Source organism: Musa acuminata, chromosome BXJ1-6, assembly GCF_036884655.1.
Source record: "Musa acuminata AAA Group cultivar baxijiao chromosome BXJ1-6, Cavendish_Baxijiao_AAA, whole genome shotgun sequence".
Taxonomy (NCBI): domain Eukaryota; kingdom Viridiplantae; phylum Streptophyta; class Magnoliopsida; order Zingiberales; family Musaceae; genus Musa; species Musa acuminata.
In genome coordinates this window covers 2,400,541-2,418,725 of record NC_088332.1, presented here as the reverse complement: position 1 = coordinate 2,418,725, position 18,185 = coordinate 2,400,541, and the positions used below count along the sequence as shown (strand labels likewise).

General features: G+C 39.3%; 3 protein-coding genes across 4 annotated transcripts; 1 reads left to right on the top strand and 2 right to left on the bottom strand.

The window, feature by feature from the left end:
* Positions 1-175: 175 nt before the first annotated feature.
* Positions 176-5,710, bottom strand: LOC135675582 (glutamate receptor 3.5-like). The gene is made up of 7 exons (XM_065185875.1): positions 5,432-5,710; positions 5,022-5,365; positions 3,178-4,523; positions 2,731-3,008; positions 1,295-1,326; positions 807-1,213; positions 176-714 (listed from the first exon to the last, which is right to left on the bottom strand). The coding sequence occupies exons 2-7, from the start codon at positions 5,284-5,286 to the stop codon at positions 265-267; spliced, it is 2,778 nt and encodes a 925-aa protein (XP_065041947.1). The 5' UTR covers positions 5,287-5,365; positions 5,432-5,710; the 3' UTR covers positions 176-264.
* Positions 5,711-6,367: 657 nt separating this feature from the next.
* On the bottom strand, positions 6,368-12,232 carry LOC135675581 (probable LRR receptor-like serine/threonine-protein kinase At5g45780). Of its 2 annotated transcripts, XM_065185874.1 has the most exons (11): positions 11,819-12,230; positions 11,560-11,692; positions 11,404-11,475; positions 10,864-11,007; positions 10,707-10,778; positions 10,571-10,630; positions 9,812-9,885; positions 9,586-9,729; positions 9,176-9,511; positions 8,283-8,674; positions 6,368-6,889 (listed from the first exon to the last, which is right to left on the bottom strand). In XM_065185874.1, exons 1-11 carry the CDS (start codon positions 11,925-11,927, stop codon positions 6,575-6,577), a joined length of 1,851 nt encoding a protein of 616 aa, XP_065041946.1. In that variant the 5' UTR covers positions 11,928-12,230; the 3' UTR covers positions 6,368-6,574. The 2 variants fall into 2 exon arrangements, with proteins under 2 accessions (XP_065041946.1, XP_065041945.1); XM_065185873.1 differs by having other exon boundaries at positions 11,404-11,692; positions 11,819-12,232.
* A 447-nt stretch (positions 12,233-12,679) lies between these two features.
* LOC103986567 (uncharacterized) lies at positions 12,680-17,745 on the top strand. The gene is made up of 5 exons (XM_009404584.3): positions 12,680-12,762; positions 13,916-14,010; positions 14,912-15,314; positions 15,398-15,555; positions 17,432-17,745. Exons 2-5 carry the CDS (start codon positions 13,918-13,920, stop codon positions 17,708-17,710), a joined length of 933 nt encoding a protein of 310 aa, XP_009402859.2. The 5' UTR covers positions 12,680-12,762; positions 13,916-13,917; the 3' UTR covers positions 17,711-17,745.
* Positions 17,746-18,185: the final 440 nt, after the last annotated feature.

The window sequence follows — 18,185 nt, the reverse complement described above, 5'->3', positions numbered from 1 at the left end:
AATAAATAATCATTCTGAGGTCTTCTTGTAGTTAAGAAGTCCCTTTTTCTTTCCTCAACATGCTTTTCTTTATCCATAGCATCTTTCAGAATGCATCAATTTATGAGTGGATAATAATGAAGAAACAAAAAATTCAAAGGATGCCTACAAATATAGGTTAAGTCAACAGCATTTTTCAAGTAATATAGTGAAATTGAATAGAAAATAGTGAGAAAATTATGTTATACATGCAGATATATTCCCGACAACCAGTAATTATTTCACTTATATCTCGAATTTGTTTGACATGGATTGTCCATCAGAATCTTGCTGATTTTGTTGTTGTTTCTCACTCGATTTACTCTTCATAATTTTCTTGACGTCTTCTTCCTTTGTATCGACAAAAGAAAGCAACTCCTTAATGTAACTTGTACATTCGACGCTCGTCTCGGATTCAGAACACCCAACTTTAGCTTGAGTACTAAATTTGCGATACTGACAGAGTGTCTTCAGGAAGAAGATCATGAGAGCCATCAAACAAGCAAGACCGCAGATGAGAAAAAGGCCCCAGAAGCTGGCAAAGCTTAGCTGGTTTGAATCAGTGTCACTGTCCTGAGAAGTGCATCCGCTCTGTGTCAACCATTTGTCGTGGATCCTTTGCAGATCACCATTCTCTGACAGCGTTAGAATGGCGGTCGACAAGTCCAGCGCAAGAGGAGAGTCTCTTGGGAATGCCTGAAAGAGAAAAGCAATCACTTTCAATACCGCAATAGTCTTTAAGATTTGAAGCAGAGAGTAATGCAGCATTGCTGAACATCGACACATACAAATCCCCATCCACTTTTAGTGAACTCCTGACCAACCGTGATGTATTTGCAATTATCAGACAAGAAAACTTCAATGTACGGAAGCTCGTCGACGATTGCTGCTACGCCCCCACCTCGTGGCCCAAGGTCAAGTGCCCTTGCATATTCGTCAGGATCATTAAGTGGCACCAATCTGGACTCATCTATGTTGAGCTCTTCGATCATATAGTTTTTTGAAAACGAACCAACTTGGTATCCAATTGGGTCGGAACCTGACATTAAAGTATCAATGCCTGCAATCCTCGACGAGAGCTGCTGAACAGTAAGAATTGATGTCAGGTTTGCGGTGTAGCTCGAATTGATAATCAAGACCACGAACATCCATACAATCAGCACGAACCGTCCAAGGGTGCTCACAGTGGTTTCTCCTGAAACAACCATAGCTTTAGAACAGAACTTTCAGATTCCTATATTTTACTGATACTGTTGTGTGAATGAGGTTTACTTACTGTGAGCAAAGAACATCGTCGATAAACTAAACCTGCAAAAGTATGGAACTTTAAAAAGTCTTGGAGTATCCGGGAAAGAAAAGTACAAAAAGCCTAACAAAAAATTAACGAAAACAGGATTCACAGCGTATGATTATAACATGGCTCATCTGCTAAGACACTCCATTGAAGATGAGGTATATCTATTTACATTAATCGTTACATGGAAAATGATTAAAAAAATCAAAACTTAACCCAACTAGCATCATATCCATCTTGAATATAATGAGACTTTGATGATAAAGTTTACATTAAAACCAGGAACTTAAAAGAGGATCCTTGGAATAGTCATCAAACTTTAGATTCACCCAATGGGTTAGAGTTTTTTTGTCGGGCTAATTGATACCCCTGTTGCTGAATCAAAATTATCTCCAGCATATCTAAATCATGAAAACCAAACACCTGTGAGCCCAATATAACCCAAAAATTACTTCCTAAAACGATTGGGACGACATTATGTTGTCCATTCTTACAGGACTTGATATAGTGAAGTGAAAATTATGTGAAATACATACGCTAAAAGTGCTGAAGAAGACATACCCGGCCAAAAGTTTATTCTATATGTTGAATTTCAGATGCAGAAAATATAAATGAGAGTTGCTTCACTGTTGCGTTAAATATTAAGCCAGGAGATGGTGATGTGACAGTACTATAACTGAGATACATGGCGATGCCCATATACACATAGAATCAACCCTGTCCCCATCTATGCAGAGATAAAACCTCATGCATCAAGATGCTGATAACAAAATGGATGCTGGATGCACAGGAAATAACCATTAATGCAACAATGTTAATTGCAAGAACAATTAATCGAATGTTCTGAGAACATATCAGTACAAGCACATGCGTTGTTTATCCTTTGTTTTCACATTGGTCTGCATGTAGACATTTGGATTTTAAAGGAAACATGCCTCTTATCCATCTGAAAAGCATGAGAACCACACTGCCAAGGGACAAATGGAATGATTTATTTTGCCAAAAGCAATAAGACCCAAGCATATAACCAGTGAACAATTCATGGAGTCCAAGAAGTGTCTGATGAGAGTGTCAGGCCCTCTATTCCTATAGAACAACTACGATCGTCAATCACCATGCAAGAAGGTCCCTGTTACAGAAAAAAGCCCACACTTCCAAGGCTACCTGCTATGGTATTAAATATCATAATAATAAGATAGAAAATATTACATGTGTTCACGAGAATGTCAGGCAACAAATGAATGAACATAGTTCAGATGAAAAAATAGAGAAAAGGATTTATGCCTTCAATATTTGACTTGTTGCCAGTAATATGACCTGTCACGTAATATCCACATTTTAACAGGTACTGGAAACTTCTCTAGTGTATCAGTCTATTACATCAGTTAAAATAACTCTCAGCAGTAGGGGATACTGACCAAAAAATTGTTGCAATTTGTTGCTTTGGAGACCCACGAAAATCTTGATTCAGACGATGCTCAAGAATCCAAACAACTAAACCCACAAAAAGGAAGAAAGCTCCTGTGGCGCACCACATTGTAGTGTCGAAAGGTTTTAGGAAAGCCCAAGCATTTGAGTGTTGCTCTTTGGCAGGTGCAACAATGACAAGCCCTGACTGTGTGTATGGCTGCGTAAAATCAACGATCCTCGTTCGATTTGTCACGATAGATATGTCCCCCACAGCTGCATCAAAGTACTAAACATGCAAGTAAATAAGTTAAGATTTTTTCTGAGAATCATTATAAGAACGGCGATTTATCAAATATGCAAATGACAACAGATGAAGGCATTTTCTAATTTACAAAGCAGTAAAGGAGTTTGAATAGAATACTAAAGCACAATTTCGATACAAGGGCAATACACACATTTTCATGAACTTTCTCCACCAATTCATCATAGCTTGGATTCTTAGAACCATTTCCAAACAGAATGAATGACAATGGAACTGGATAAGGCAACAAGTTGACTGCAGCTTTAAACACATCAATACAGTATCCCTTCACATTGTCAGGGCCGTTATCTTTAGATACAAATTCTGTAAAGCTTGTTCTGTAAGGAACTCCAATTCTTAGAGACTTTCCACTGTTGGGAAACACCCAACCACGAGGCGTTGTCATAGTTTCTCCAGGCCAAATGACACTATAAAGCTGCTGACTACCGTCAGAAGTGTTTGGTCGTTTACTGTACAAACTTTCTGGAGCAATAACTGAAAGACCCGAATAATTGGACCAAAATCCTATTCTCCTGAAACCTGTCCCTCCAATATTAAGGATATCATAGGCTGGATGGATTAAGTTGCCATCTGAATCAAACTGAACTTGACCAGTCAGGCCTGTAAACTTTGTCAGCAGCAGCTCATGAAGCAAATTGTCCCCGGTGTTGAAGTACTTAATTGCAGTCAAATGCAGTGAACTTCCATTTGCATCTTGCAACTTAGGATCATCAGAGAAATTAAATGTCTGTCCTCTTTTGAGGAGCTGGTCGATAGCATGGGCAACTAACCAAACTGAATCATAAGCATACAATGCATATGTGTTCAAGCTTGAAGTGGTATTACCTCTCCGACGCATATCACTCCATCTTGATATAAATGATTGCTTGACATCAGAATCTGGGACATGCTGACGAAGAGCAATGACCCCTTGGATAAGGTCCATGGTATCAGGTTTGGGGGAACCAAATGAATCTAAAACAGAAGTAAGCCAATCTGATGTGATCCATACGTAACCAGTAGCCATCATACCACGATATTTTGCAATGGAGAAAACTTTAAGACCAGAATCAGGGTTCACATGAACGACATAAATTCGAGACTCCATGAAGTTTACTCTCACCAACAAATCATCAATAGCACTTTCGTCGGCATTAGGAGGGATGGCAGCTTTGTAGGAGATCTTAGTGTGTCTCTTCGCAAGTGCGTCACCCAAAGCATCTATTCCACCTCTCCCGAAGTCATCATCTGTGAAGATCGCAGTGACCTCTCTCCAACCATAGTTTCCAACCAAATCAGCTATGGCATTCATCTGGAAATAGTCACTTTGAGTCATGCGTATAAAATAAGAATGCTCGAGAGAAGAAAGGGCTGGGTCCGTAGCTGCAAATGAGAGAAGTGGCACATGGAGTTCGTTTGCAACATGAGAGACGACATGGGCAATCCCAGAGGACTGTGGACCAATGATGGCCACCACATTTTTCTCTATCAGCTGCAAGCCTGCAAAAACCAAGATTTTTCCTCATCAGACTCTTGCAATGTTCCAATCACCAAAAGACAACAAATTTCTTAGGAACTTTAATGGTACCGAACCAGATTTCCTTATCTGAATGGTGGAACAAGGACATGATTCCCTTGATATTGTAACAGCGCATTACATGTTCTACAATGAATCTAAACAAATTCCATCTCAAACTAAATCCTGTCAAAGTATTTCTTGTCAAAAGTCACCAGGACTATCTAAAAATTTCTAGAATAAACGCCGAGACTGAAGATATTAGTGACAAACAGCAACAAAACAGAAAGAAAAGGAAGAAAGTTTCAATCAGAAGACACAAGAACAACTCAACACGAAAAAATTATGTCAGCGAGAATATATGGATTGTCAAAAACTTCGCTGGAAACACATGAGCTAAAGGCTTCCAATAACAAGAGGCACAATCAATCTATAACATAGGGAAATGATTCTGCTTGTAAGTTATATGTCACTTCACATACTTTCTATAATCCCAAAAAACCCACTGCAGTAGGTGTCCTGCGCATACAAGTTGAACCTCGTCCCAGCGAGAACGCTCGGGCTGCTGTTGACATCCTCGACGGCCAGCTCGATGGCCAGCTTCGCCGCCCTCCCTATCGTCGAATCGAAGGTGAAAAGAGCCCCTACGTTGACAGCACTCGGCCAAGAGGCGATGTTGCGGCTGCCAGCCACGGTCCCAACCAGGCTAACGGAGAAACACAGAGCCAACAGAGGAACCGAGACCATCTTCCACAGGTTGGTTTGCTTGCGGCTTGTGGTCAGAATGACATTGCCGCCGATGCTGAGGGTCCGCACGTCAACCTACCTGTGAGAAAAATCCAAGGTCATGGAGAGAGGGAGAGAGAGACACAGAGCTAAAGAACCAACTCACCAAGACTCCCCAAGTATTCAAATCCCATCAATGAGTATCTCATGAGAAGAGGTTTTGAGCCCCTTTTGAGGTCCAAAAGATTGACATTGATGTGCACGGAGAATGAGCAACACACCATGGAGATGTGTTTATAGACGTTGTGGTGGTGTAAAGGAATCACTTGCCTTGCCACCTAATATTCCTAGGGTCTACTTGGGTCAAGGAAAAGGAATCCAGACTCTCTTTGCTACAGTGGAGAGATTTAAGCAAAGAACTATTCCTAATGCTCATCAAGAGGAGAAGAAATATGCCAATCAGCCACGGTTTAGCTTCTTTCTCCCGACTGCTCTACCTTTTAGCCCGAGAAATGAACACCGCAGTAACTCCTCCTCGGTGCCTGCTGCTTTATGTAACCAAAACAAATTACTTCTTTAAGAAACTTGCGTGAATGCTGCCCTCTCTCTCTATCTGTGGTAGATCACGATAATAACGTGAAGACAAAATGTGCAAGTAAGATTCGCGTGACGCAGAGAAAAAGCTCATCTACGTCAGCAGATTCTGACGTAGATCTGATTCGGTCCCTGTCCTTGAAAGACATGGGTGGTGGGTACGTAGCCGCCATTCGAGTCTTTGGTGGAGCGTGATTCCGACGCTCATTCTTCATGCCAAAAGGATCAGAGCATTTCCTCTATAAAGAAAAATTATTTATTAGATTTCACACGCCTCTGTCGGGCCATTTGGTTGGCCCAGCGATATGAACCTTGCTCTGGGTTAAACGACGAAAATTGCTGAGTTGACTTGAGTTCTTTCTCTTGCACTAGTTTACAACCCAGTAGCTCATGTACTAATTGAGGCTCATCTGTTAAGAAGTCAAGACCTCATGACATGATGGCAATTATGTTACAACAAGAGAAAAGAAAGAATGCAGCAAAATGATCAAACGAGTAATCGATTGATAAGTGCACAAGTAGCTCAAGTTGATTCACATTGTTCATAGCAGACTGCTAGACAAGCTCAAACGTTTCAGCAACCTCATCTGTATGTACAGTTTCTATCACTCCAACAGGCAAAATGATCGGACGCTCTTGTCCGTGGTGTATGGGTTAACCAATCTTGCTATCTGATAAACAAAACAGGAATCGAGTAACAGATTCCCGGTGCAGGTCATCTGGGTCCTGAGAGCTCTATCGCCTCGATGATGAAAGAAGATGCTTCATTAGCACCATCAAAACTTCTTGAGAAACTGCAAGACCTCCCGTAAATTATTTCGCCGTTCGATTCTTCAGTTTGTTCAGCTGGCCTGGCAATGGATTCAAGTGCCTTAACAACTTCAGACATCTTCGGCCGGAGGCTGGGATTAGACTGAGTGCAGAGAAGAACAACATCAACAGCATTTTCGAGTTGAGCTGCACTAAAGGAACCATTAAGATCCCTATCAACCATTTCATGGACTCTCTCCTCCTCATGTAAGGTCTTGACCTGCACAGCCATTAGTTCACCAATCAATAGCCAGTAATAAGGCAGCTCTTTAACTCCATACCAAGTTCCGTTATGATTGAAAGGGAATACAACACAAACTACCAAATCATTGGATCAAAGGAATTCAGCCTGTGCTGGTTATGTACACGTTAGGAGTGCCTTATAATTTGGTCTGCAGCATACATCACCTAACTAAGAAATCTTAGAGTCGTGGAGTTTGCAGAATGTCCAATTTTGTAATATTTTTTTCTCATTTTTTCTGAAAGCTCATCTTCAGCTTTGCCTGTGGATATAGGTTTAAATGACCAACCACATAATCTTCATGTCTTTATTTTCTTCTCTGATCACACACCGTATGTTATAGCAAACCATTGTTCATTATCTAATTTGAGTGCTTCAGGTGCCAGAAAGTCACTTATTATTGGCTCCTAACCATGCTTCCTTAAAAGTCAGCTTCATTGTTGCGGACCTACTTACTAACATCGTAGCAGTTCAATATCAGTTAGAAATTATAGCAGGCTAAAACCTAATTTAACTTGATAATCCAAGCTGATGCCATGTCCGACAGTCCATATGCACATATGGGATTGGTTCATCATGCCTTTTTTCAGCCATGGCAAGATTTATAATGACACTCGAACATCAAATCTAGGAGATCGAATTATGCAGTTCCAACAAAAGCCTTGTCTTAATGTAGTTTCTTCTTTACTTGGCTAATCCTTTGATGATTATAATTAACTTTTGATGGTCAGTAAAAAATCACTGTAGCATCACATGACAGAGAAGTTCAAATGCAGTAGTGTGCTGCATAGGAGTTCAAAATCAAAAGAAACGTGTCACTACATACATGATGTATGCTTGATAGTTGAAATAGCAAATCAGAACATAACAAACAAGATTAATCCAAATAGCTCATGTCAAATTTGACTTCCGATAGGCAATGGACCTGACTTTGATCTGTTATGTAGGTGATTGAGATGTAAGTTTAATTAAACAGCCAACTAGGAATGTATGAGATACACCAACATGCTGCAACTAAGCCTGATATCTAATCTAAATAGCAACCTAACTCAATGAATGTTGAAAATAACTATTCAACTTATCAGCTATATCACCAGTTATAGCAGATTCCTTCCCTAGTAAACAGAGAAGTATAAAATTATGTGTACCTGTATGATATATGCTCAAAAAGGAAATAAATAAATAATGCAGCAGCAATTATACAAGTATTAGTTATATATTGTAAATGAATGGAACAATGACATAAGAATTATTATAGAAAAGACATTTTCTCATTTTGTCAAGTACTTGTTAAACTCCATGTGGTTAAGCAAAAGGATAAAGGCAAACATACAAGGAAAAATTGCAGATATTCCTTCAACAAAAATCTTACCCAGTCGAGGATCATTCCTTTCTGGACATTACCATTTCCAGAGCTCATGGTCTTTTGTCCTGTTATCAACTCCAATAACAAGATGCCAAATCCATACACATCAGTCTTCTCTGAGGACTGTCCAGTAGAAAGATACTCTGGAGCAATGTGTCCTACGGTGCCACGGACAGCAGTTGTGACATGAGATTCCCTTCTATCAAGCAGTTTTGCCAATCCAAAGTCCCCAACAACTGCTTCAAAGCTTTCATCAAGTAAAATATTTGCAGCTTTAACATCCCTGTGAATGATTTTTGGATTGCACTGTTCGTGCAAATATAAAAGACCCCTAGCAGCTCCAATTGCAATTCGCATGCGCTTGTTCCAGTCCAAGGATGGTTTACTTTGACAACGATCTGCAAATAATAACTATACCTACTTAAAGAAGGAACTCAAGGAAAGTAAACGAAAGCCAATTATCTTTGACCACACCAATTTTGGAAGGCAAATGAGTGCAAATTTCAACTCAAGCCACAATAAATTGCATTTCGGCTTATCTGAGCAATGCTCAATTGTAAAATTCACCAAGAGAAACAAATTTGAACTGGAAAACAAATCATAAAAATCTTCAAGAATAATCCTTTAACAGCTTCATGTCAAACCTGTTCCTCATCATGTACAAGGTGATGAAGTTCCAAAGGCTGTGTTTTCATAAAAAAGAAAGGGTTTCTTACATCAGATTTTTAAAAAAATTATGCAACCAAAAACCAAAACATAAGTAGATTTAGCCATGATGAGTTAGTTCCAGAGCTTGAACATAATAAGAATCGCCAAGTTAATGAGATTCATCAAGTTATATAGTTACTAAGTTCATGTATCCATATCATGTTGCTAGAGAACCAAATAGATGCAACTACCTCTTAAACGATCAGCGACACTCCCATTTGGCATAAAAGGATAAACAAGCAGTCTCTCATTTGAGGTCATGCAAAAACCATATAGACGTAGTAAGTTCCTGTGCAAAGCTAGGCCAATCATCTCAACTTCTGTTTGGAACTGGACTTCTCCAGTAAAGTTGGGATCTTTCAATCTTTTCACTGCCACCATGGTTCCATTTCTAAGATGGCCTTTATAAACAACTCCAAATCCACCCTGTCCTAATATATTTTTAGCATTAAAATTTTCTGTTGCAGCTTGAAGTTCACGATATGAAAATCTCCTCAAGTGGCCCATTTCAAACTCATAGTCCAGATCTGCAGAGAAATCAGTAATTGGTGAGCATGCATTATGTTCTTCATGATTATCAAATAGGGTGCTTGAAGGATACCGTCAGCTGCAAAGTGCATACTCCATTTGCAGCAACATAACCAGAAAACAAGTAGCAGCAAAGACAGTACTAAGGTACAACCAACACTTAGAGGAATCGCAACTGCTAACTGATGGTTGTTTGTTTGTCCTGAAGTTTTAGTTTCTGCAAGTCAAACAAACACAGATCAGTGCCTCTGATGATATGCTATGGTAAGTAACAACATCCTATTTAGCAAGTGAAATACCATTGAATTGTATGGGTACATCTGCACAACCATGTAAGAGAGATGTGTTGCAAAGAAAAATATTACCTGCAACACTATACGTACAAAGTTACAGTTACTAAAGTTTCAATAGAAGAATGTCATAGAATGTTAATCAGAGAAATCAGAGAAACACAATAAGAAAAAGAATTCCAAAACTGAAGTGATTCGATGAAAAATGATCACTCAGAACCAAAAACCTAAAAAGGTTGGCTAGTCCAAAAGGTCTCTGCTCCATACCAGGTTAATTATGTTGATTTCCAGTAATGTTTACCTCGGATTCCTTCACGAGTTTGACCATATGAATTTTTGATTTGACATAATTGCAGATGGTAATTTGCCATCTCAATAGAATATTTATATAGAAAACATAAATTGCATCATAAAGGTTGTGTTACTATAAGCCAGCATGTCTGCTGAAAGTTGACAACCGAAGGTTGGAACTCAAAATTCCTTAGGTAATTATAAGAGTGATATATCATGTCTAATTGCATGAACCGATATCAAGATAAAGACATGATATGGCAAGCCATCTTTTTTTAAAATTTGATATGAACCATATTTAAACAAGAGAAGACAAAATAATGAAAAAAACAAATAATCAAGATTATACTAAATCAAGATAGTTAATCTTAATTCAAGCCATCATAATGTCAATCAGTTTCAAAAGCCAGTGAAAAACAAAAACATAAACCAGAAGAAAAAAAAAGAATTATATCTCATCTGGGTCATCCTTCTCACCTGTAATCTTTTGCATGGATCTTTGGAGTTGGTCCAGTGAGATTATTATATGAGACATCTCTGAAATAGTTTACAATTATAAGTTTTACTTAGCAAATAAAAGGAGAAATGTAAAATAGTTCGACAGGGTACATACAAGAACAAAAGACCTGAAAGATTAGCAACAGCCTCAGGAATCTGACCAGACAAATTGTTCCTGTTGAGACGCCTAAAGCAGGACAGAGTAGCATAACAACATCAAAAACATCAATTTCTCTAAACAAAGCCCTACTGAGTTCAAAATTTTCACTTACAAGTAAACTAATTGAGTCAGAAGCCCAAGCGACTTTGGAATTTCCCCAGTAAACTGGTTACTGGAAATATCAAGAGTCTTCAGCTGTGACAACTTCCCTATTTCTGGAGGAACAGTACCTAAAATTTTGTTATTTTGCAATAGCCTGAAATCAAAGATATCTTCAGTACTCGAGTTACATATTTGTAAATGCTATGCAAATAATGGGAACACTAGATACTCATGTCTTGACCAACAGATCTCTTACAATCTTTTGTCTACTTTCTTTTTTTAGGTACCTGTTCAATCACATTCGATTCAGCCATGGACATTGATGACTTAGGTTGTATCCTTGACCTCTCGAGACTTTTAACAAAGAATCTAACCAAAGATTTACACTTGCTACTCATCTGTCAAGTGGCTTAAGGCAATACCCAGACCTTCGGACAAAACATTAATTTACTAGTAGCCCAAACTTGTACACCACTTTGAACTCATCTAAAAATGCGATGGAGATTGGCAGGAGACCGAAAAGTAAGGCAGAAATCTTTGGACTACTCACAGGGTTTGCAAGTGACTTAGGTTGCCAATGCTTGGAGACAGAGTCCCAGACAAACTATTGCTCGCCATTTCCCTGTTCACCCAACGCCAGTAAATAAAGAACCCCAAGTTAAGGGGAAAAAGAAAGAGGCAGCAGCAGCGGGAGAGTAATGCGCACAGGGAGATGACGAATCCGTCGGAGGAGCAGCCGACCATGAACCATGTGCAAGGGTCCACCGAATTGATATCCCACCCGTCCATCACCCCGGCCTCATCCCTCATCCGACTCTTCACGGACATCAGAGCCGCCACTGCTTCCGTAGTTACATTCCCACAAGTCATTTTGTTGCATAAATCCAAAGAAAAAGACAAAAGGAAAAGAACCCGTCTGCCATTCCATGGAGAGAGTAAAGCAATGAGAGTGTGCGGCCATGTACCTTCGTAGTTGACGCCTTTGGGAGAAAGAAGAGGGTCCGAGGAACGCACCATTTGGACCCAAAACAAGAAGGAGAAGAAAAGCAGCAGTAGCAGAGAATAGTGCTCCATTAATCGCTGCAACAAAGCTGATCAACACAAGTAGAAGGAAAGAGGAAGCTCCGGAAGTAGCTGATGACCATGGTTCGAAGCGATGCTCTCCCTACCTCCCGAGGCAAGGTCTCCGTTCCTGGACTCGCACCCGTTTCGAGGTCTCGTTCTCCGCGCGCACCGAGAGAGGAAGAATTAAAAACGAGGCAACAAAGGAGCCGTTCATTAACAACAATAGTATTAAACACAAGCGTCCTCGTTGAACGGAACCAAGGCCGCGAACAGCTGGATTCACGGACGGCAGCTGTAGGAAGACGGTGATATGGCCTCGAGATGGGAGCACCAAGTCGACGGTACCACCAACTGATGCGTTGCCCTCCTCAGCGCCCGCTGCACCGCACGCACACTACCACCAGCGGAGATTTGACTTCGTTGTCGAAAGCTGATGATTCGGTCTGGCCATAGCTGAAAGACATGGACAGCGCCGGGTGCAGAGTCGCGCCTCAGGCTGTTTCACGTACTTGTGTCGCGACAAATCTGTTCACATAAACCGAGAGAGCGTCGCAGATTTGTTCTTCTTCTCGCTTCTTCGTGTTCTGAGATCGTGCAAGAAGTGCGTCTTCCGTCGCTACTTACGTCACGATCGAGGGACGTGGCGCGCATCCACGAGATTATCGAGTCGGGACATGAGTCGTTGCGTAATGCGAAACATTTTGTGTTGGGCTTTCTGTTTAAGCCCAGGAGCAATACAGGGCCCAGTTTTAGGGCATTCTTTGGATCTTGAGCGACAGAGATCGGGCCGTCGTCTTCGTTCGGCTCCTCTTCCACATTTCCGCCGCTGCTACGACGCAGATTAGTGAGTCTCCCTCTTCTCCTCTCCTTCTGCTGCCGCTTTACTATTTTTCTCTCACTTTTATCTCTTAAGGGGTCATAATAAGCCCTGGATCTCGTCATCGTATACATGGATCTGGAGGAATATTTCGCACCTTTGGTCCGCCTACACGGAGCCCAGTCATAGGTGTTCCAAGGTTCGCGTCATAAATGAAAACAATGTCCCGATCAATCTTGCCTCTCTTTACAAGATTTGCACTTTCTGCCTTCCTATTAGAATTAGTCCCAAACAGATTAGGAAACATTAGCTTAAGAGGTGAGGACTAATCCATCAATCACACAGAAAGGTGAATCCTGGAGCTACTTCCAAGCTTGTACATAATGGGATAGGAAGAGATACCTTGTCTTATAAATTCATGAAATCTGAAAGTTTCATTGCAGTTGGTTCCTCTAACATGAAGTCTGGAAGCTATAATAAAAGATGTCATAGTGCTTTAGAGTTTTGTCATGCTTCAAAATTTATGGTAGAATAGAGTAGCCCTTGAAATGATACGAGAAAATTTATATTTCATTAACATTGGACTGGTGACGGGCTATGTTTCTACTCGTTCTGTCGCTTTCCGTTGAGATTCTCAGGATGGAGAGAGGTTAAAGGCAAGCGGATCCTTGTCCCCTCACCTGTTTATAGTTTTTGTTCAAGCACTATCTGCATCATGTCTTAGGCAAAATCCACAAAGTGCAGATTGCAAGATGTGCCGTGGCACAGAACGGAAGCAATAAAACATGGCTGCTCTGGCAAGCCTTCAAAGGTAGAACTAAGATTCATTAGAGGAAGAAGGAAGAAAATGAAGATCTTGGAATACTAAAGTCTTGTTCAAATAAGATCACAAAGAAAATAAATAGATATGATATAGGCAATACTTGTACGTTAGTTTTTAGTGTATCGGCGAAGTTCTACTGTAAGTCCTTATCTACCATCAGGAGTAGACCAACTTGCAACGATTAGGAGTAGCATTAGATTTAATGAAAGGAGTCCTATTACTCTCTGACCCACTTCATCACACCCTTTCCATTCTTCTATCTCTTTTATATCCGTCTAAAGATCTTTAGGTTGTTCAACTTTTAAACCATAATTAGTCATATCTGTACTAACATCAATTTAATGCTTTTCTTTACAGAGATGTTATCATTCATTAGGGACATCCTATGGCATCTTAGAGACCAGAAACTTATGGTATTTGGTCTTATCTTCATCGTTTCATCACTTATCAAGGTCAGGATTACAGAAGATTTCTTTGTTTAGTTCTATTGTTATGTCTCATGGTTGTTTTGCAGATGGTTATTGCTATCATTCAGTATTTTATTAGCATTTGCTTTCCTAAGTGATTAGGGCAGTGATCTATCAAAAATTGAGAAGTTTGCATCTTTGATTCTGATAAAATTATTATTCTATTCACAAGATTGAACACTTCATATTATGAAGAGAACTAAAGAATCTCAATATGATGGATAATATAGCAATGCCAAAAAAATGGTCCTTGCTCAAGGCAAGCTAGCAAATCTCCTTATGATACAGAATATTAACAATACAAAACGAATTGCCTCCTATTGCTTTTCTAAAGTTAAACACACATGATATCCAGTAGGGTTATGATATCTAGTAGGATTTTGTCAAGTTAATTGCAGAGTTAAGGGGCAAAAGATGTCTAATACTTAACTGCCACTGAGTGTGCTCAAAACTATAAGAACTTAAGTACATACCTTAATTGAATGCAAAATATCCCCAGTGCACAATAAAAGTGAGTCTGTAACTGTTAGTATCGACAACTATACTACAGAAACCATGATGCTACCTGTGTTTCCAAAATCTTTGTTCTGGTATGTTATATTACTGTAGCATTAGCACAGATCATTCACAAAAGCTCACATGTGAAGGTTAGCTTGTTTACAATTTTGTGCTGAAGTATCTGGCATTGACTGCAGGAAGTCTTATCCAGCTTCACTTGCTTTTTCACATAATTTGGAGTTTTAAGTTTTTTGTTTACATTTTATTTAGAAAGATCATTTTTGTTATTTTTTTAATTTGGTCACATAATATTTGTGTCTATCATTATTTTGGCAGTTACTTTCATCCACAGACTATCTTGAGCTCTGTATTGTCGTATTTGTGCCAGGTGGACAGTTATAATAAGATTTCTGACCATGTTGGAAAAAGCAGTCAGAGACTTGTTGGCTGTTGGCCAGTCTCTGAAGCATATCTTACTAGTTCATACTTTGCACAACAGAAAATCCTGTTTGATTCAGATTGTCATGATTATCTAGCTGGAGAGTTTAGTTCTGGTGACTTCTGTAAAGGGATGGCTAGTGAAATTAGCTTGCTTCAACTTTCAGATCTCCAGCGACGACTTCATGGTGAAGGATCTCATCGTCACTTAATATCCACCTTGAAATTCATGAACAGATCATACATTAGGTCTTTGCTTGACTCTCACGACTGCAAAGCAGTAATAATCGAGAGACTTCCAATCGGTGTTTTTGCTGATTTATTTGAGCTACAGCATCTTGTCCACCGCAAAGGTCAACAACAAAAAGTGCACTACAAACCATTTCCAATTATTTTATTCTTTGTCTAACCTTTACATCCTCATCAATTCTTGCAGTTTTTCTGGACGCTGCTGTTTTCGGAGACACAAATTTGGAATTGCCCTCTGCACTCTCCAACAGATCAATTGTTGAGGTTCACATGAATATTGGCCATGAGAATCCTTTGAGGGGCTATGAAACTGTACTGGAACTTCCTCTGCATGCTAGATACCCGGTGAGCTCAAAACAGAAGCACTTCTGAGAAGTAACAGATATTTTAGTTTGATTAATTTCTACACTAACTGAAGACAAACAAAAATTTTGCAGAAAAAGGTCCTGCAAATATGGCATTTATAAAAATTAAACTGAAAGACACTAAGCAACCTGATTATGTATCTTAGTTCACCAAGTTTTTTCAATTCAAACTAAATGCTCCACGGACTCCTGACTTACTAAGAGAATCATATTTTAGGTTGGCTATTTCTATGGCAGACTTTAGTGATGATTCTGAGAATAATCTGAGATGACTTAACTGTTATTGGATTCCTTGACCTTCCTTTGCAAGTTTGTATTTTGCTTCATTATTGTGCAGTTTGCAAGTTGCAACCCAGTGCTATAATTTTATAGTAATGAAGGAAAATAGATGCACAAGAAACCAGTTGCTTCTGATAACAAGTTCCCTGTGTTTTACTTCTGTCACTGATCGCTAAATTTAGTTCAATAATTATGTAGTGAATGAATGGATGACTTTAGATCCAACATTTTTTGAGTTTAATCATATTATTCCATAGGCATCAATTTGGACATTGCTGGTATTGGCAACTATCTCAGTTTTCTCTAATTGTATCTACATTATTATGGGCATTATCATCTTGTGATCCCATAAAATTAGTTATCTACTAGGATAGAAAATTCTTTCTGTATATTTAATGCATGCAACTGGAAGATTTTTCACATTTCTATCTCATATTCTCATTCACCTATTCTTTTAAACTGTAAATTTGGAAACCATGTTCCTAGGACATGGGAGTTTACAATCATCAGTCAACAAGCTAAAATTTACATTATAAATATTTAAGCTATGCCAACTATTTTCCAGATTTACACAAATCGTGTGCCCCCTAAAATGCCTTTGGAGCTTTAAACAGAAATTAGGAATTTTAGAGTAAAATATCAGCATTTGTACCTTGTGCTAAGGCATCTTGAGTCAGTCTTTAACTAAAATGAACCTTTGGGAAAAGCTTAGTTGATTTTTGTTCTTAGACACCTTTTGCACTCCATTGTCTTGTTGTTAGAGGCATTCTGCATCTTCACATGTTTGTGATCTCATGTGCTTGTGCGTAGGAGAGGAGTCTTGTTAAATAAGATGACTATAGCAACCTTGAGTTTCATTTCTATGTGAACTCTCCTCCATCACGCAGAGGATGATCATCAAGCTGGAAGGAGTGTCATCAGAAGCTGCTATTGTTTCAACAGTCTATGAGATTGTTGATTATTGTGCCAGCTAAATTATCATTTCATTTTTCTTTTCAGATGAGGTAGTTCCAGTATATGTCTCCTGTATCTGCTTTAAGCATCTCGGCAGCTGTAGATTTGAATGCCTGACTACTAATGAAATGGTTGCAATAGATTACTAGCAAACACCAGGAAAATTAGGAGCTGACTAAGCAAGCTTTTTACTTTCTCTGGACTGGCTGAAAAAAGCTACCTTAGCAGAAACTTAGATGTAAATTTTGACATGTCAAGCATGTATGCCATTTAAGGTACCTCTTCCATATTCTACTTCCACAGCTTTCATTGAAGACTTATATTAACTCTTGAACTTCCGCCAGCTTCCCAGTATCATGTTCTCATGCTTCCTGAATACTTTTGGATGATCTGTTACAATGTTTCTCCTTTCCGTGAAGTCAGGTCTATCAGCATTCTACAATAACACAATACCTAAAAGGTGATAAACATCCTAAAAGAAGCATGAACTTACTGTAATCTGGGCTTGGAATCAAGCTTATTTCCTTATGTAAATGTCTTTTATGTTGCATTTGTTTGCTTTTCAAACTCTTCCAATTACCAAACTCAATTAGGATTCCTGAAACATGTCATTTCTCTTGCAGCCCCTTGATGATAGTGGCTATGCAGAAGTCCAATTGGGACATCCGGATTTGTTTCTGCATTGCAGATCAAAGGAAGCTCAGTCAGAACCGTGTTTGTGGAGACTCACTGAAGTGAATGCTGGGCCTGCAAACGCAGTCATGTGGCGTGTTCCTTCTGGTAATGATGCACACAGAGGCATTGTATCCAGTGTTACTTTTGTTTCGGCATTGGTTTGTGCTCTATCTATTGTTGTTTCTGCTATTACTTCTAGAAACAAAGATGTCAGACGGTCAAGATGACCATCTAAGAATGATTCTGCTTGCATTTCATGTCAGCGGCTCTCGTATTCTAATTCTCATAAATTCTTTGCAGAGGTTTTCTCAAAATCATTGCCATGAAAAATAGCTTGTTTAGCATTTATTATCACGAAAGCTAAATCCCTCTTGTTGCTTTAACATTTATACTTGTACAGAGGTCTTTTCTCTTGAAACTTTTTGTTAGATGGCTCGTTTCAGCCCGGTTAGTGCCAATAGATCTAATGATCCTGAGTTCTCAAGCTCGGTAAAGGCTGAGACTGAAGCTCTTAGATGAATTCAAGCTATAGGGATTGATGTTGGTTTTTGCTGAAGTTTAATAGATCTTGGTTATGATCCTCGGTGTTCACTGTACAGAAACACAAACAGAGTATGCAACATTGCAAACACCAAATCAAGCAACGAACGCTAAGAATCATCCCAAAGAGAGGATGGGAGAGTGAGATAAAACTACCAGCCA